The 19949-nt window shown below is 39.9% G+C and overlaps 4 protein-coding genes across 7 annotated transcripts in view; 2 read left to right on the plus strand and 2 right to left on the minus strand.

Moving 5' to 3' along the window:
• The window catches only part of LOC109971960 (glycerol kinase), an 11105-nt gene extending 9937 nt beyond the window's left edge, over positions 1 to 1168 (minus strand). For all 3 annotated transcript variants that reach the window (XM_020620533.1, XM_020620534.1, XM_020620531.1), the window contains exon 1: positions 918 to 1168. In XM_020620533.1, coding sequence (XP_020476189.1) covers positions 918 to 1010 — 93 coding nt within the window. In that variant the 5' untranslated portion in view covers positions 1011 to 1168. The remainder of the gene's footprint in view (positions 1 to 917) is intronic.
• A 1075-nt stretch (positions 1169 to 2243) lies between these two features.
• Positions 2244 to 5730, plus strand: wbp4 (WW domain binding protein 4). The gene is made up of 10 exons (XM_020620537.1): positions 2244 to 2377; positions 2556 to 2628; positions 2718 to 2780; positions 3077 to 3203; positions 3293 to 3487; positions 3618 to 3688; positions 3802 to 3877; positions 4009 to 4223; positions 4340 to 4569; positions 4756 to 5730. Coding segments are annotated over exons 1-10 (1254 nt in total). The 5' UTR covers positions 2244 to 2375; the 3' UTR covers positions 4958 to 5730.
• A 78-nt stretch (positions 5731 to 5808) lies between these two features.
• Positions 5809 to 9179, minus strand: mtrf1 (mitochondrial translational release factor 1). Of its 2 annotated transcripts, none has more exons than XM_020620536.1 (9): positions 8688 to 9179; positions 8150 to 8244; positions 7834 to 7915; positions 7542 to 7649; positions 7007 to 7179; positions 6796 to 6913; positions 6550 to 6686; positions 6340 to 6438; positions 5809 to 6210 (listed from the first exon to the last, which is right to left on the minus strand). In XM_020620536.1, exons 1-9 carry the CDS (start codon positions 9079 to 9081, stop codon positions 6151 to 6153), a joined length of 1266 nt encoding a protein of 421 aa, XP_020476192.1. In that variant the 5' UTR covers positions 9082 to 9179; the 3' UTR covers positions 5809 to 6150. The 2 variants fall into 2 exon arrangements, with proteins under 2 accessions (XP_020476192.1, XP_020476191.1); XM_020620535.1 differs by having other exon boundaries at positions 5809 to 6182; positions 8688 to 9176.
• Positions 9180 to 9223: 44 nt separating this feature from the next.
• ccdc122 (coiled-coil domain containing 122) lies at positions 9224 to 12295 on the plus strand. The gene is made up of 6 exons (XM_020620538.1): positions 9224 to 9346; positions 9684 to 9799; positions 10080 to 10478; positions 10688 to 10804; positions 11109 to 11182; positions 11527 to 12295. The coding sequence occupies exons 1-6, from the start codon at positions 9319 to 9321 to the stop codon at positions 11612 to 11614; spliced, it is 822 nt and encodes a 273-aa protein (XP_020476194.1). The 5' UTR covers positions 9224 to 9318; the 3' UTR covers positions 11615 to 12295.
• The last annotated feature ends 7654 nt before the right edge of the window (positions 12296 to 19949 follow it).

Here is a 19949-nt window from a genome sequence, read left to right on the forward strand (position 1 = left end):
CATCACTGCTATTATCGATGCATAACCAGCATCACGAGTCACTGTACAATTATCACAGTCAAAAATATTTCTGCACGTCATGTGGCAAACTTAAAGTGAGAAGTCACAGTTTGTGCTAAAGCATGAGGATTACAAAACCAAATCAACATTTACTGTAAAGATTTTGTAAATATACAGAAATACATTTCACTCTATATTTCTATCAAAGGTTTAGACATTACAGGGCAAAGGTTCACTTCTGTGACCTGCAGCCATGTGTCTTGTTTCAAGTTTCTGGTGACTCCGTTCAACTCTTGGCTCTCAGCTATCAGACAGAGCAGGAAAATCAATTACACTGAGGTTATTATTATTGCAGAAACTGTTAAAGGTTCATCATCTGTTGATTGGTCAATCAAGTGTTCTACTAATCTATTTTTCCTGTGGAGTAAAAGACATTTTCCAGACCTAACCTGCCCTTTAAACACAGCAACCTCGAATCCAAGCCTCACTCAAGCACAGAGCAGATATGTGGCTTGCATTGTACTTGCTCAGGTTAAGCAGTGGCTGGAAGGAAACACTAAATTCCTGTCTACGTCAAAGAAATAATCTACTGCTGCCGTCAAGTGCTATTGGAAACTAAGACTAAGTATGCACAGATTTGACATTGTACTGTTCAGTATACGTTTAGAAGGTAAATCCATTCAAGTTAGTTTATCCACCGCGTTAACGTTAAAGCATTTTCAGCCCACACTAGCTAACTTAGTAGCGTCAAACGACACAAAACACTGGTTCACTGTTATCACGAGACTACCGGCTGGATTAGAAAAGTAAGGAGTTCCACTCAAGGGTACAGCCATCTTTAACACACTTATAAGCCAGCCATCAAACACAGCTAGCACTGCTTGGAGCCCACCCTCTCGCCCTCCGGTTTGTCTTACCAAAAACCGGGTGGAGCTCGTGCCCTGATCAATGGCTGCAACCAGCGGCCCCAGCATTATTCGATGTGAGGACGCGGCCATGGTGCCATTCATGGGCGTGCCCAAAGCTTCGGCACCAAACTAGACGGGAAACAGGTTATCACTAACGTTACTAAAAAGTGACTTGACGTTGAGCTCATTCAAAGCACTCGGGTAGTCGGTCGCGGCCTTAAAACGTCATGCGTCTAGGCCCTCAGTGATGACGCACCCAGTTGAGTCCTTGCAACAATAAGAAAGTCATTTTACATCTTAGCCCGCCCTATACTTTTGTACGCATTTCCAGTAAGATACCAAAAAATACAGCGTGTCAGCCTTATGGAGTAAATCTTTTCCAGATCTATTTTGCGTTCCCTTTTTGCACTTTTGCCAAATGCAATTTGTTTTGAAAACGCAACCAACGTAGTAAAATGAAAGAGTTCACAAAATATTGCTTTTACGTGAGCTTTGGAATGATAAACTTTGCTTTACCCCACATAAAATAAGGATTTGGAAGTCCTATGAACCTCAATCATAGGATTGCTAGCGTGATTTGCTTGTTTTTTCGTTTGTTGATATCACATTTTAATTACTACAATTAGAGGATAAATTATAACTTCCCATACCGGTAGGCGAAACCAGGATTCCTAACCGCTATCACATGGGAACACAATCTTAAATATTCGATTACAGGCTTTATATAAGTGTAGGGTACTGACGTTAAATATTATCATGCTAAAGGGAAATGGCGAAATCAACGACACTCGTTTTAGTGTCATTTCATATAATTGGTCTATAAACAAATGGGATAAGGAGCCAATTGGACTGAAAAACGAGCATATGATTGGTGGATTTTAGTTCATGTAAAGCACGTTTCCATATTTATACAGTTCAGATCTCCTTTGGGCCTCGTGGGCAGGTAATCCCTGATGATGAGAGTTTTAATTTATTTATTTTTACACATTTAGTGTTCTTGTATCAGGGGAGCGCTTGTTTCTTTTTTTCCATTAAACAACAATGCAAGTCAATACAAGATTTTTCAGCACAAATTGTTACAACAGATGTATAACAGTGCATTTAGAGCACAACAGGACAAAAGTAGGCATATAATAAGGTGAAAAAGAATAACAGAACCAAACAAGTGAGAACAAAGAAAAGAAAATACAAAGAGGTAAAGCTATTCTGGTATAAAATTAAAACGTTTGAGCAGGTCAATGGTTTTGGTTCGTTTTTTGTTGGGGTGGTTTAATTGTGACAGTGTTTGGAAGTAATTGTTAGGATCAGAGGTGAGCGCTTGTTTCGTTTCAGCTCGTTTATGCAGCGCCTGGCGATTACGTCATCGGTGAGGGACAGTGTTGTCATTCTTGAAATGTGGGAAGCAGTTGTCTTTCAGTTTGGCTCTTTTTGAATTTTGTGTCAAATTTTAAATCATAAGACATAAAAATGTAAGTAATGAGATACATCGGGGAGGGTTTATCAAAGCCATATGTAGCACGGCCGGTGAATTATTCTCCCCTGGGCAGTATTTCAGATAGTTAGCCAAGTTAGCCATACAGACCAAAGGCAATCTAAGCTATTCGTGTGTTGGTATCCAACGTTAACAGCAGTTTTATGCATTTCCAGGGCTGACTACTGGAAGTCGCAACCAAGGAAATTCTGTCAGCACTGCAAGTGCTGGATTGCGGACAATAAACCGGTAAGTTGGCATGTTCATACGGTTCATTTTGGCTAGGGCAGTATTATGCTAACCTAACCTAACCTCCTTATGCTTGTTTTGCTCTGCAGAGCATTGAATTCCATGAAAGAGGGAAGAATCACAAAGAAAATGTGGCTGCCAAAATTTCAGAGGTTTGAACATGTTTTTCCTTCTCTGCTTATGCAGACACTAAATCGCTCCGTGTATAAGAACGGAAATGTTACAAAGCAGTGACTGACTATGCATACACTGAACACACATAGTGGTTCTCCGTGACACACCAGCATTAATACTAACACCCAATAAACACCTGCCTGTCTTGGCACCACTCTCAGGACTGGCAAGAGAGATAAGGTTTAGGCATAAACACGGTGCCTTGGAAGCTCTCTTCTGATTGGCTACTGACAGCTGTCACTCATTTCATCCTGTCCTATCTTTCTTTCTGCAGATTAAAAAGAAGAGCATGGAAAAGGCGAAGCAGGAGGAACGTATGTCTAAACAGTTTGCAGCGATGGAGGAGGCTGCGCTGAAGGCATATCAGGAAGATCTAAAGAGAATAGAAAGAGAATCATCAGGTAAGCGTTTGCCATTTTTATTTAAATTATGTGTAACAGGAGGAGCTTTTACTGGCTGAATATATTTAAATGAAGTCTGTTTGTGTTAGGCTCAAGTTCACCAGCCCAAACAACAACAACAACAACAACAAAGCCACAGCCTCAGACAAAACCCCAGCTGAAAAAACAGCAAAAGAAAGAAGTGAAAGCAAGGAAGAAGACCACAACGCAAACAGAAATGCCGATTTGGATTGAAGGACAGACAGATGATGGACGCACATACTATTACAACACAATAACCGACGGTGAGGAAACCTGAAAACACAGCGCCTCTTTGGCATGACAAGTGAAACTGTTCTTTAAACCAACATATTCCCATGTTGTTTTACAACATGCAGTAGTCATTGTATTATTGTCTATGCATTTAAACTACAGAATCTCAATGGGATAAACCTGAGGGTTTCCAGGGAGAAAGTTCTGCATCTGCACAGCCTGGACAAACTGAGGTTAATCTTGTTTCTGTGCATTTTTAGTACATTTTATTTGAAATCGCATTATATTATGTTCTGTTGATTGCTGATAACATGAATGTATACTGTCATGCTTTGTTTCTCTTCAGAACTCTTCAGGCTGTCCTTGGATGGAAGCCATCAGTCCTGATGGATATACGTATTATTACAATACAGAGACCGGAGGTGGAATATGTTTTTTGCATTTACATTTTAATTACTGTTTAATCCACTGATTTTCTGAGTGCTTTGCTAATGGATTCCATTGCTTATTTTATATGTAGATAGCTTCATGCTATGCCTTTCTTATCTTACAGAGTCGAGCTGGGAGAAGCCAGAAAACTTTCCATTGGCATCTGGATCTGGGTCTGAGTCCAGCAGAGAGGGACAGGGTCAGGAGGAGCCTTCAACCCCTCAGCCGGAGCCACTCTCAGGAGGAGAGGAGAGCTCCAACGGGACCCCGGTATCTCAGGAGGCTGAAGTCCATGAACAAGCCAACCAACAGCCCAGAGTCCCAAAGATCAGCTTCAGGGTGAGAGGAGTCTTGTCACTGAATGAATGTTTGTATAGAAAAATTGTAACTTTTGCTTTTCAAGATTCTATGGCAAAAAATCCAGACCTCAGTTTTCTTCCTCGTTTTGTTTTCAGAAAAGGAAAGCAGAGGCTGAGCCCTCAGAAAAGGAAGGAGAAGATAAAGCTAGTGAAGATACTCCTCAAGAGGATGCTAAAGAGATGAAAAAAGAGGAGAAGGTCCCATACACAGCTGACCCTGAGAAGAAAAAGGAAGAGGTGACACAAGGGGAGAGACGAGCCAAAAGGCCAAAAGTTGCCAATCCATATGGAGCCTGGGAACAGATCCAGGAAGAGGAGGATCCATAGTAAGTGCCCCATCTATACGTTTACAATTTGAAACTGTTTAAGTGCTGAATGGTTGTTTAGGATCCTAACAGAGTGTGTATTTGTTCACTGATTGATGTGCAGCCTACAGACCGTGAAACAGACTAAAAATGTGCGCCAGTAGCTGCTGACAGGGCTCTAACTGTTCTTTTTCCTTTCCTCTCCAGTGCCAAGGTGGACTTACAGTTGCCCCAGGTGGAAGGAAGCACAGCCAGTGCTTCGGCTGACCTGCCACCAGAGCCCAAACCCAAGTTCAAGGAACGCATCATCACCAGCCTCAGAGAGGAAGGCGGACCTGCTTCATTTAGAAAAAACAAAACACAGAACGGCAAATCCAGGAACCTCCGACAGAGAGACGAAGATGATTGACCCAAAGATACAAAAACTCAGGCAGAGTGCAGCAGAATGAGGCTTTTACCAAATAAAACTCTTTCTAGGATTTCTTTGACATTTGGATGCATCATTTTTATCTTTTAGGTGTATTCAGAATCTTTTGTTTTGTATTAACATTAGGACATACTGGCTTAAGAAACTTCAAGATGTGTATGCACAATCAGTGTTTATTACTTCTGTCATAATGAAGGTGTACAACACTCATTGTCTTCAGGTTGGTATTACAATTATTATAGAATCCAGGTATGATAGTTTTGAGAATGTGAAATTTCTTTCTGTTGTCTGGTGAATGCAGATGCACCTATACAGCGCAATTGGCTTTTTGTATGTTCCATATCCATATTTTTTTTTAACCTGTGTAAGTTATGAAAAGCTAGTAAGGTAAGTTGTGTTAACATAGTGGAGTTTTGTCAGTTAAAGTGAAAGGCTGTCATAGTATAAGATGGGAACATGTGGTCTCAATAAATAACTGTCCAGAGACTGAAAACTTTCTCAGTAAAGATCTTTTTCAAAATGCAACTGAATGGAGGCAATGTTTTTCTGCTACTACTGAACAAAGAATGATCATGAAAAAATCCAGCTGGCACACGCATGCAGGGTGTGACGTGCTTTGGGGACAGCGTGTGTATAAAGCTGATAGATGGTTTACCACACCCTGTTTGGCAACGAACCATGAACAGTGCTGATGTTTGCTTATGCTCAATGTAAAAAGTCAACTTTACATTACTTGTATTTAATTACTATAATGTTATTTTAACTACTCTAAACATTTTAAAGGCCTGTCCTAAAAAATAAAGCATTGTTTGGGGAATTACAATAATACAAAATCCATTTTAATATTTTATTACAAAAATAAAAACCTCTTAGTTATGACTGATGGCTGCAGTTTGTCTCACATTGCATCCTTTGTAATGTGACTATTACAGAAGCATACATGTAAACTGCAAAATGAATACAATATATGGCTCAGCTCAGGCATGTAGCCACAGCACTTTAAGATGCGTCAGAGAAATACATCCAGCAGATGACACACAGTCCACTTGACAGTAAGGGGCAGTGGGTGTCAGTCTCCACAGTGTCTGGTCTCTGATCATTTTGTACTGCTGCTGCTCTCCACCAGCTCCAGAAGAGCCTCCCTCCTTGCGTGTTCAAGTACGTCAGAGATCAGATCATCGAGAGCCTCCCCTCCTCTCATGAACTCCTAAACATGGTCCAGAACACATGCAAAACTGAGTAAAGAAAAAGAGTTGGCATAAAAAAGGTAATACAATAAAGATGCAACTATTGCTGCTGCTTAAAAATTGCAAAATAACAAATACAGAGCTTTGAGACACACTGTCACTCTCTTAATATCTAACCTTAATATCTCTAGTAACATATCCAGTCCTGTGGTCTGTGACACGATCCTGGCTGAAGTTGTAGGTTCGAATCCTGTCTGACTGTGATCGTGTGCCCACCTGTAGTTAAGGACATGAGAAATATGACCTAGTTTAAAAAGGTCAAAAATGTGTGAATTACATTCATTTTCTGGATAAAAATGTAAAGTTTTGGGAAAAGCATTTACTTACCTGCTGCTTTCGTGCTGTATGCCTGTGCTCAGTCTCTTTACCCATAATGCTCTGGTAGAGCCTGGCCTTCAACACATGCATGGCGGTGTCTCTGTTTTGCAGCTGAGAGCGAGTCTGCTGACACTCAGCTGTTATTCCTGTAGGGAGGGTAAAATAACCATGGCAACAAGGCCTGATGTTAAATGACACGAAAGCAGAACTGTCTGGAGCCTGGAGTAGCTTGAGGACTCTTTTGGCACATTTTACCAGTGGGAAGATGAACAATGCGCACTGCGCTGTCTGTTGTGTTGACACTTTGGCCCCCAGCGCCCCGAGATCTGAATGTGTCAATGCGAAGATCCTTTGGATCAATGCTGATGTCAAACTATGAACACAAAAGGACAGAAATAGAATGTTTTTCATGCTAGCAAACAGACTGATGAAAAGCAAGTGAAGAAGAGTGAAGAGCTGTGTGTACCTCCACTGGCTGAGGCAGGATAATGACAGTCATGGTTCCTGTGTGGATGCGCTGCATCCTAGAGGAGAGGCCCACCTCAGGGATCCTTTGCACCCGGTGTGTTCCTCCTTCATGCTTCAGATGTCTGTACACATTTTCCCCAGCAACTCTTACTGCTGCATGGTGCAGACCACCTGAAAGACACAAGTATTATTACTGCAGCTACAACTGACATATCAAAATACCTGCTTTGAGAAAACATCAACTTCAGTCGCAGTTTTTCCCCTGGCCACATGCATACCTCTCTGCAATGCTTTGCACCCACCACTTTAGGAACCATTGAGATAATAAAGGTTATATGTTAAACCTACTCTGCAATTCTGTGAAGATAAATTGATATAGAAATAAAGAACAAGCAAGAACCAACACAGTCCTGACACTCCCAGATACCACTAAGGGCCAAATGCTGAAAACTGAGGCACTTCACTAAAAAACTAATTTTTGCAAAAACTCAGAGGGTGAATGATATAGAAATACAGGTAGAAACATGACTCACCGTACTCAGCAGGTGTGTAGTTGTAAATCTCAAAGTCCCAGTTCTTATAACAAGCAAAACCCTGGTACATGTCAAGCATCTCTCTGGTGAACTGCTGACAGATGTCACCTGACACCCCATAAACAGAAAGTAGAAAGTATTAGAAAACATTTTAGATATGTGCTAAGTTATATTTATGAGTGTAAGAATGCAACATTAAATCATTAATTATTATTAAATTATTTGCAAACTGAAAGCCCAGCTGTATTCAAGTAAGCAAGTAGTAGAAAAAACTGTTTGCATTCTTTCATACCTCCTGTTGTTCGTCCCGATACAACCTCCAAAAGAACATCGCTGGAGTCAAGAGGGTCAGTGGGCACAAGAGCTTTGATCAGCTGGAGAGAAAAAAGATGCACTCATTTAGTGAATATTCTACAACACACTTCTGATTATACATGCACACATGCAATAGATGTTGTGTGTGCAAAACAAAGTATGGACAACCAGGATGACAATATTACAGCTGATAAACATGTGAGAAGAATATGATCCAGGAGGATATTATGCAACTTCCAGGTGCTGCAGACAAACAGGAGCTGAGTCATGCAAGCTATTCATCTCCATCTTACATCTTTTCTTAAAGTTAGAATGTTCTGGGAGAGTTCAGCTTCCTCCTCTTTCAACAGCTGGGTCAGTTCATCTTCATCTCTGGCACCAGAGGAACCTACAGTCATAGGGAAAGCAGAATGTGGTATTTGCCTCGATGCTATTTGCAATTTAACAAAAACGTCGCTAAACTTGTCAGGTAGGTAACATCTATCATAATGGACTACTGCCCATTACAGCTGTAAATAGATGATGAATGTTCTGACAAAAGGCATCAGGTACTTATTTGGCTACAAACATAGATGCCAATTATTTATACAGGTTGTATTAATTTTATACTACAACTGTATTGTTTAAGTGTATGATGAAAAAAAGTAAAACATACAACACCTTTATTAAGGATATTCTAATATGGTTTCATAATTTTAAGACATTTGATAAACTCCCAAGCTACCTGAGAAACAACCTCAAAGCCTCTGTGGACTTGAATTTTCTCTGTCATTACCAAAGCATTACTTGTATTTTTACACTTGTTACTGGCATAAATGCAAACCTCCTCACCACGCAGAAGTGAAAGGACTTCATCAAGGTCTTTCTGGGCTTCTTCAATACTCCCAAACACATTTGCCAGAGGCAGCAGCTCATTGTGTTTCTTTGTAAGCACTTTTCTTTCTGACTCGCTAAGGTGTGCATGCTCTAACGTCTTGCTAAGGTCTCTGTATTCCTCCATGAGCTGCTGAAGATACCTCTGAACAGACTCATTATCGTACAAGTCCCCAGAATTACTGTGGTATAGGCGTCCTGGTGCTACCGTGTCATAGTGTTGCACCTCTGTGATGTTAACATGTCTCAGACTGCTGTGTCCTGTCAATGTCCTCCATCCTCTTCTTCCTGTGCTGCTGTAAACTACACGGCTACACAAACAGCACAGTCGAAACCACGGATTGACGAGCATCTGACTACTTTTAGAGAACAACCAGTGCAGTACAACTATTTTTATATGTGTTGTTCATCTCTTTATAACAACTGTCGAAACCCAATGCTACTGAAGCTAACAGAAAAATAGACCGGATGTAATTTGGATAACGAGGTCGAGGAGACTTGAGAAGTGAATCCTGGGAAGTGTAGTTAACTGACACTTGCTTTGTGCGTAATACATATGTTTAATTTTTGACAGATAACAGATTTCAAAATGTCCAACTTGAGTGTCAGTGAAGATGGTAATATGATATTAATTATTTAAACATGTGTACTGGCAAAACTAATAAATAAAATTAGCTTCAGTGTTTAAGTAGCCTTCAAAAGGTGATCTAGCTAACTGAACAAATAACGCTAGCATATAAGCTAAATATTTGGCTAATATTAACTCATTTTAGACTTGTTTTGACATTAAATTTACAGGGATGTCTAAAATGAAAAGATCACTGTTGGAAATACTATTTGCAAGACTTAGATCACTGGCTGGCAATTACACTTAAGCATTTAAGGATAAATGTGATTGCTAGTTACATTAACAGTCTGCGGCTTTAACAGAAATTTTAATACGCTTTTACTAAGGAACACAGGAGAATCTTGGGTTTTCATTAAGCAAAGCAGTGGAGGATGTCAGTCAACACGGCTATGTCCAGATTGAGGCCCTGGGGGAGAAACAGAAGACACTCAGCTGCCTGCAGGTTCATCTTCACTCTTTATTCCCTTTAGGCTCAATATAATGCTGCTTATAAACCACATTTTGTACTTAAAACAAGGCTGTATATTTTATATTATAGAAACTGGTATCTTGGTCATCAGGTGGGCAATGTAATTTGTGAGAAAACATGTATGTACCAGCCCACAAACATTGGAAATCCTAAATAATTTTAAAAATCAACACCTTTGCAGCCTTAGCATATCAAAAATATATTTTTCTGGGGAGTAGACAATGGTTTGAATGCATTATGCCTCATTTTCCAGGCAACTCTTTCAGATGCTGAGAAGAAAGGTGAGAGGGCAGAGCAGGAGCTGAGATCTAAAGTGAGGGAAATCCTAGTGCTGGAGGGGGGGATAGAGCACCTGGAGAGGCAGACTGAAGTCCTGCAAGTTTGTTGTGCATCCATCAGCAAGGACAACACGGAACTTCAGATTCATATAAGCGAGGAGGAAGAGAAGGCTCGCATGGCAGTGGAAGTGTTCACCATTTACCGAAACAAGATGGAGAGTCACAGAGCAGATGTTCAGCGTGTGGCGAGCCAGACGGAGGCCCATAAAGAGCTTGAGGAGAGAAGAGCCCTGGTCAGGATGCTCACACAGAAGAAAGATGACCTGAAGGAGGATTTGGAGAATCCAAATGGAAAAACAGTGCAGTTGGCAAAGGTGGAGATAATAAACAAGGGGATCCTGAAAAATGTTGAATTTTAAACTTCTGATAACATGTCATTTGTTTTTTGGTCAATAGCATGTGTCCCTGAATGACAAATCTGGCTTGCTTTCTTTTTCTTTGCTCTTTCGGTCCATTTGTTTGTTTCCATAGAGTTCTGCAGTATCCATATGTATTTTATTATTTTGCATTTGCTTTTCTGCAGAGAGAGATTGATGCTCTGAAGGGGAAGATTGCTGTGATGAGGAAGACCATAGCTGAGAAGAGGGAGCATTTACAAAAAGAGTTTGAGACTCATACTCAAATAAAGAAAGATATAGAGGTGTGGCAAAATGTATACTAGGGTAGCAACCAATGAATAGATCAACATAAATTAATCTACAAAGCTGGGCTTCAAAATCTGTAACATTTTAGGTGTTGCATTGAAAATTACCTTAACAGAACAGTTGCAGATTAATTTTCAGAGCAACACAGCTCTAATTTAACTGTATATAGTGAAATCCTATAACTCTACTGATACATCATCTTGAATAAAACTATTGTGACTCAAGCCCATGATCATAATTTGACTTCTTGTTTCATCTCCAGTGAAAACTTCCCAAACTGAATTTTGCTTGCTCCCTCAGATCCAGAACAAACGCTACGAAGCCATTGTCAAGCGTCTCCACTGCCAACTGAGCAGGGCCCAGGCTGCCTACAGGTAAAAATGGATACAAATAAAACACCAGTGATAATATACCATCTATATTTACAACAGTGAAGTGCACATATACACTTATTTAGGGATGGGAATTTTAATTAACATTTTGTGTAGCTGTTTATTCTAAATTTAAGGATAACATCACAGAAGTAAAATAATAGAAGTAAAACATCACAGCTCTGAGGAAAGTCACTTCCTGTACCAATATAAACAAATTCCCACTTTTCTTACAGTTACTTTTCATTTCTTATACTTTGTCAGGAAGCTATTGGAAGGCAAACTGATCCTAGTGCAATAATGTTCCACATATTAAATTCTACTAAACTGTGTCTGCTTCATTTCAGACAAATGTCTGAAGATATCTACCACATGGAGAGACAGCTAGCTGAGCTGAAGCGGCAGCAGGAGTCATCACAGGATTCAGATCATTAAACTGTAATGTCTGGCTTGTCTAATTGGGATAAACATGCTTTATGATACCATCTTATCTGAGTTAATTAAGTTGGTGTCAACCTGTATATTGGGCCTGTTTGTTAAAAGAGGAATCGTTGCTGTTACTACAGATGAACAACTGAGGGCAGCAATGTCAACTAAATGTTTGTTAACTCATGACCCACTCACCTGTTAATATCAGACAATGTGACTGTGTTTCTTTAAATGCACTGGTTTTGTCATAAAGGAACCATAAGTATTAAAACATTTATTTGTTGTCACATCATTTGATTTCCTGTGATAACATCAGCAGGGCGTGGGATGGGATCTTAGCTCAGGTGGTGACAGTGACTTGGTTTGCCCAGTGAGTGTCAACACCACTGACCCCTGCAAAGCGAAAGCCAAAAGACCACTCTCTAACTGTCAATGGGATTTTGGAACATGCTGCTGTAGCTTCCGCTTCACTGCGTCGCTTGATGGTGTGCTAGATGACAGACCTGCTGTCGGCTAACAAGGGTGTGAGTGTGCTACTTCAGCCATAACTCAGAACTAACTGAACAATGAAATCACCTTTTCACAACATTATTCCACATTAGAATAGGTTTCGTCAGCTTCTGTCTGCTAACCACCAAAACCTGTGACATCAAGTGTGTTTCCAGGACAGAAAAGCACAGGTTTCTTTCTGAATTTGTTTAGACTATGTCTCTTTGCATTATTGTTAGTTATATAAAGCTAATAAAATATAGAAATATATGCAAGTGTTGCAGAAATGTTGATTTTGCTTAACTAAAGCCCAAACTATAGCAAATTTATAGCAAAACTCTTAAGGTTAAAGAGGAAAATACCTTGACATAATTTTCTTATTCACAGTTTTTTTTCTATGTGAACACTGATGCTTTGACCATGTGTTCCTCAGGTGTTTCTGCTAACACTGTAGAATTTATAGTAAGAAAACACTACAAGGATAGTTTTTGGTCTTTTTGATTTTGTGAAGTGTGTATCTCCTGATGATCAGCCACTAAATAGCAAAATGAACAATTTAAAGACACATACACAGCTGCTGGACATTTCAAAATGATTTTTCATTAGATATTTGTGAATAGTTATCAGTACTGTACAACAAACCCACAGTACCTACAGTTTCATTTTCCAGTCAAGGAATCTGGTTGAATGTGTGAGCTAACGGACAATGCATGATGAATCACCCAAAAGTGAGCCTTGTCACCGGCAGAGTACATATACAGTATTTATCCCCCTCTGAGTATTGTATAGTACAAGCATGTGCATGTACACTCCTGACAGTGCACCCTTTTAAAATACACTGCTGTTTATTGCAACGCTTTTTTAGCCTTGATTCCCTTTTGTTAATTTATTTTTACCACATAACAATAAACTTTAATCTCATAATGTAGCCACCATTACTGCTCCAGACACTATGCCAGAGTGGGGAGCTGTTAAAGTGAAACTGTGCATTATTTGTTTCCACCACATTAAGGCAAGTTATGTATTTTCAAGCACATTGTGTTGCACTTAAATAACAACCGGATCCTACTCTGAGGAGTCGTTTCTTGCAGCAAGTACCTTTGTAAGCAACTCTTTAAGTAAATGCCATCCATGTCCTCCCGGTTCAAGCTAATTAAGCGTAGCTAACAGGGCAGTGAATTTAGCACCAGCCTTCTACCACATGCTGGCTTTGTTTATTTGGCTGCAGCACATTTGTCAACTCTAATTTGGCATCAGCTATCATTTTAAAACACACTTGGCTGCTGAAATAGAGAACAGTGAGGGGGAGTTTAGGGATTTACCAGCCTGTGAGAACAAAATAGACTGATGAACAGATGTCAGTTTTAAGATTTTTTTTTCCTTTTAAAGATAAAACAGTCAACTTTCTTCAGGTATATCACCGATAAAGGCCATTTTTATAGCATAAGGATGTCATTGTTGATAGAAAATGTAATTTATTCATATAAAACAAACTTGATTTTGATTTCAGGGCCATATAAAATCATACAGTTATACCTGTAGTCACTACTTAAGGCACTGGCTTCAGTTTTGGGGTAATATTTTTATCTTAGTCACAGACAAGACAGATAGTGAACACACAAATATTACATTATCTATCAAAAAAAAAAACACCAGATGTTTGTAAAGGGAAACTGAACGAATTTTAACTAGGGATTTGTTTTGGCCTGTAGCTGAATGGATGAATGAATGATTACATAATGCTGGATGATAAACTCCTGCAGGTTTTGTTTTTTTATGTATTGTTGATGTCAAGCTATAAATCTTTACATTATAGAAGCAGGACAGAACGGGCAAGCTGTAATTCTCTGTAACACCCCGATCTCCGCTGCAGTTTGTTTTACACCATCAGAGCTCTGCGTTCTTCCCGTTAAGGTGTCACTCCATCTTGTGCATGGCTAAGTATGTCTGAGTGACACATTTATAGCTGGCTGTGCCTGCTCCTGCTCACTGCACAGATAGTATGAGAATTCATTTTGTGCATGCCTCGACTGTTTGGTTGTGTGTAATAAATTCCTAAACTCTTTCTATGGCAGCTTAAGGTATATTTACTGCAGAGCTTGGCAGAACTCCTCTGAAACACAGTGGTAGAAATAGCTGATGCACCATGGGGGTGTGTTTATTTTGCTGAGTGTGTGAATTAACTAAACTGCATGAAATTCTCTTTTGTTTTCCAAAAAATGTCTGTTTTGATTTGCACCTGTGTGCATTTGCAATGTCTGGTTTCCAGGTACACCTGCACCATATGTGTTTGTGCATGTGCAAGTGTGCACACATGCATAGTGGAGCTTAATCTCTGATGTCTGTGACACCCATATTGAAAAAGTCTTAAGATAATCCTCCACTTAGGAAAAAAATCTCTTTCTTCAAGCACTGCCATTCATCTGCTTTGGACAGATCACATTCCTTACACATCAGTGTATCACCTGGTGTTGCTGCATCGCCTGCCATTTAACAAGCTGCCTGCCTGCTTTCTCAGACTGTTTTTCCACAGCAAAGTACATCTGGGGACTGCTCCAAGAAGCAGGCTGTTTAAAGTGGGTTATCTGGAAGAGCTTTCTGAGAAAAACCCAGGTTCCAGATGCTTCCAGTGTTTAAGTGACAAAAGTATTCAGCGGTAAAGAGTAAACCTGCTTCTTCGACCTGGATACTGTATTTAACAGTCCACCAGAATATTCCACAGATCACTGGGTTTAGGTTGCAGTTTAAATTTTGAAAACTAGAAACAAGAAATTCACTTGAAATATGCCCCAAATTATCATTTCCTCTCCTCCCAAGGTCACAGCAGTCAGGAGTGAGTGTTTGTATCAGTTCACAGAGAAACCTACATTTCATTGCTGCCAGTACTTTATTAACTGCAACCTTCAGAAGTTTAATCTTTCTCTAGATCCAGAATACAGCAATTTATGGCCAGCTTGATTTACCTCCAGAAACCTGTCAGTCAAAAGTACACAACTGAATGTACCAAAGAATGGAAACGCATTTATGTGGAAGTTCAGTATACAAGTTAAATGATGTTAACCCATTATCTGGCCACAAAGAGGGGGGGTCAGGCCATGCCGTCATAAATCTTCAGAGCCCCACAATAAGCAACATCCTTTTCCAGACCTAACCTGCCCTTAACACAAAGCATCCCTGAACCTTATCCTCACCCATGCAAACAGCAGATATGTGGCTTGACACACAGCATCTGCATTGTATTTACTCAGGTTAAACAGTGGTTGGTCTGACTGGCCTGTAATGGGAGTCACCTCTGAGAAACAGGTCCACTCAGTTGTCCAATCACTAACAACACTGTTCGACCAAGACTGTCTAACAAAATAAGACTTAACAATTCCACTGAGTCTAACTGTATTATCATCAACACCAATACAAGTTCTGTGTGGGTGTAGGAGTGAAGACAAGTCTACAGGGTCATCAGGTGGGCACCCTCTCACTAACTGGTACTTTGTTGAGTTGCACAGGCAGTTCCAGCATCCCAGAACCATCTCGTCTTTGCCTGTACCCACATACACTAGCCCTGCATCTAATCAGGCTAAATCAGGCTAACTGTTACTAAACAGTTACTTGCACTAGCAAACATTTCAACTGCTATTCTAGCCACCAAATATTTACAATAACTGCCCAAACATTTCAGCTAACTCACCAGTTATCTAGTTAAACCTCTGCTACCTTTTGTTCTACATCAGAAACCACCCTGTGTTATCATCTACTCCAACAAACCAGTCAAACTTCTACTATGTCCTCATGTTATCGTATTTACCTGGTTTTGTTTGTTGAGGTAATGACTGTCTCTGTAATGTTAGCCAGACAGCTCTGTTCACAAATTCATGAGACAGATCTGGTCTGTGCCAGGGCAGGGAAAATAGTGTGCACGGATAAGCAAATTAAAAGAGGTAAGGAAGGGGCATCCCTCAGCAGGCAGGGCTGAACACACAGGGGAAACCACTAATTGCTCCTGCCGGTCCTTGTTAGACTGAACAGCATGTTCACCAGTTTACCAATATAACCTGCTGACTTTTTAAACCGCCTGCCTTATTTTCATGTTGCTCAAACAAAAGCATTTAGTATGTGATTCAGCTCCTTTGTAATTTAAACAAGCCCACTTGCTGAGTCACAAGGGTGTTTAAGGTGTCTAGATTCCCCTTTCCTTGGCATTGTGTTCATAGAAACCAAGTAAAGTGTTCAGAGCTGTTTTAGGGTGTGGTTGTACATTTGTCAGAGGTATGCTTTGATTTGCATATGCACAAAATGGTCCACAGTTAGTTTCAGGAATGTGGGAAGAGAGAGCATGACATGGCAAAAATAGCCCAGGCCAAAAACAGACGTCATAAACGAAACCTTGAACCCACACACACACACACACACACACACACACACACAACAGTGCTCCACCCTGATATATACCTGAGCAACGCAAACAAACACACATACACTTTATAGTTTTGGTTTCTATGACAGCTAACAGAGCAAGGTTAAAAATGCATGTTGTGACAAGTTCAGTAACTGTTTGTCCTAAAATGAGCTTAAATCCTATAAGCGTGTTTATAGAAACACAATCACCTGCCTCCATATAGTGACACAAAATCTAGCATATAGTGAATTATTTATATGAAAATGAGTCGGGAATCCATTTGCACACACACACACACACACACACAGTATATACAGCATACTGGGTGTGATATGTTTGATTCCACTGAACATCTCCAGAGACAGTGCTTCACAAATGGTGTCATCCTTATAAATGCTGCTGAGCATTTTAAACCCTGCAACACTAATCACTTACTAAACTAAAAGTAAAATACACTTGGAAATATTCTTTTACAAGTAAAAAGCTTGCATTCAAAATGTTACTTAAGTAAAAAATATGCTCTCAGCAAATGGCGGTTCAAGTATCAAGTGTCTGATTATTTATTATGCTGGTTTATTATTGCTGATTCATTAACGTGCAGCTGGCTCTAGTATGTTTAAGTTTACCCTGTTTTTCACTGTTGGGTAGGTTAATTTACTGTACTGATTGACAAATTGTTGACTAGTCAATCAATAGAAGATTAATCTGCAAGTAATTTGATAAGTGAGTCATTGTTACAGTAATTTCTTTTAAGGAAAATTAGCATAGGTTTACTGGTTCCCGCCTCTAACGTGTGAATATTTTTTATTTTTTTAGATTTATTTTTTGTCTTTTATGATAGTAAATTAAATATCCTGGAGTTTTGGACTCTTTGAAGACATTATGTTGAACCTGCACAGTATTTTATGACCAAACAAATAATCCATTAATTTAGAGAATAATCAGCAAATTGATAATAAAAAATAACCCTTAGTTGCAACCCTGTGGCAAGAAGTTGTATTTTATTTAGTCAGGATTTTAAAATGTTCATTTGAAAAGTAACAGAGCAGTAAAATGTGAAATGTGGTGAAGGCTAGAAAATAAAACAAATCATTCATGTAACTCAGCACTGTACTTACGCTATGTATAAGGAATAAGGTACTATACTGTATATTCGTACTGTCCCCCACTGCTAACTGAATGTCTCCTACAGCAGCTTCAGTCTCAGAAGAAAGCAGGTATAATCATACCATGTAGAACTACTTGCCACTTCTGCTCACTCTGTGATGCGGTGTGTGTGAGCCTGACAAGCAAATAAATAATTAGTAACATTTCTTCTGGTAAAGGTGTTAATTAACTAGTGCTCAGCACACTGCAGCAGGAAGACTGTTCACTGTGTTGTGTAGTGTAAGTACACCTGTATAATGAACTGAACAGCCTTCTGTTAAGTTGGCAGTGTCACTGTGTACAATATTAAACAAAGTTCAAGCCCATGACCATATACACTGTCTTATTAAGCAGCTAATCTTCGTTGTGCATAATCTGAGTAGAGAGTACATGGTGACCCAGATTAAAAAGCAGCCTGATGTGCACACCTTTGAGCATACTACCTCTAAATAAACGGTGCATTCTACATGAGTTATGCTACATGCCATATACATGTAGGCAGAGCTGTGAAGGCTCTGGTATCTCTTGAAACTGCAAGACAAGAGATGAAGAGGCTGATTTTGTTCCTCCTCAGCCAGAAAGTATGGCAGCTAGGGAGCAGCAGGGAGTTCCGGGTCGCCCGTTACGTCATATGAACAAGTGTGCATGGAAGAGGGGGGCATGCCTTAACTTGTTTCCTCTCTGTATCCTAATTGCAGTGAGGCAGTAGGTTATGAAAGGAATGGAGAGGGAAGTACTCGTGGGAAGAAACTAAAACTCAAGCATTTCTTCTCCCCAGCCAGTTCTGCACTCTTCTGTACATACTGTTCATATTTCTTTCCTTTCACACACACATGGCTGCAGTGATTTTCACAGGGCACTGAGCACTGCCCATGAGAACAGCCATCTCTTTACCTGCCCTTCTGTACTTGTACAGAAAATTAATCTGCAACTATTTTGATAAGCGATTAATAATCATTTTTCAGTGACAGTAAAAAACTGGAGTCTATCTCCCACAAACCTTATTTGAAACACTAGACATGTAGGTTAAATATCAGACATCTCCAACACCCCACTTGGTATAGGCCTTCCAAACCAACCACAAAGAAGAGGTGTACAACATGGGCTTCATGGCTATGCATGCTTCTCCTGACTCTTCTAAAGAGATAAACATATGCAGTCTGCAGCCTTTTCGACTGTGAAGAGGCTGTTTACTATTTGTACTGTACACAAGGCGGGTAGTTAGTAATATCAGCTAATGTCAGTGGCCTGAGTGGCCCCACAAATCCTATAGCATGAAGAGCACAAACTTTAAATATCAGTTTTGTCCTTACGTCACCGTGCTGAGGAGCTTCATACGTCAGTGCTTCATGTCAGACACTCACAGGAACTAATCCCTTAAAACATGTTGCATTACAAGCTTTCTCTTATTCAGGGCCCATTTGTAAGTCAGGTAATGTCATGTCAGTGTTGACACTTTGTGTTGCAAAGATAACAAAGTACATGCAGCTACAGTACAGACAGCAGTGAACAGATAAAACCCTGAAAAGGCAGGGGGGGGTTCTGTTTAAAGCACTTCCTCTGATGTTTAGTGACTGAAGCCAGAACATTGCTTTTGTTTACCATTTCTCCAAAATATGGATGGTATGCATGTGTGTGTGTGTTTCTTTTTGTACACTTGTCAGCCTGAGTTTGTATGTGTTTGACTGAGCTTCAATTCCCACGTTTCTAAAGTTACAAATACAGTATTTGTGTGAGTACTGATGAGGGAGAGAAATAAGATCTCTGAGAATAACAAGAGATTGTTATCAATGTCATGTAGTTCACTCCAATGTCTAGTAGATGAAAACTGCATTTAAAAAAAACTATCTATACTCAGTATTACTGTTCCAGCTGCTTTTGGGCCACATGAGAACATTTTGCCCAGATTGATTATATGTTTCTGAATCAGAAAGAAGGTCCCTTCTGCCCAAATATCAAAGCTAGGTAGAGCTAGCACTGTAAAGCAGAATTCATAGTGTTAATACACAGCTTGGTCACTGTGATAAATGTCTGCGTCACAAACCATTTTTCAGCTGTTGATAACAAAGTACTATTAGCTGGTGCTAGCTCTGTCCTCCAAGTTACCTCTTTTGATTAGTTCCAGCCATGACTGACTGTCGGCAGACGCCATTTCAAATTGCAAAATCATGTGTGCCAAACGCTCCACGCATACAGCAGATGTACCAATGTACCAAAAGATGTATCAATAGAAATAACTGCTTCTTAATGTCATCCTCAGACTACATGTACACTATCTCCCACTGCTTCACTGTGTTTGTGCTGTTTTCTCTG

Source organism: Monopterus albus, unplaced genomic scaffold, assembly GCF_001952655.1.
Source record: "Monopterus albus unplaced genomic scaffold, M_albus_1.0 scaffold240.1, whole genome shotgun sequence".
Lineage (NCBI taxonomy): Eukaryota > Metazoa > Chordata > Actinopteri > Synbranchiformes > Synbranchidae > Monopterus > Monopterus albus.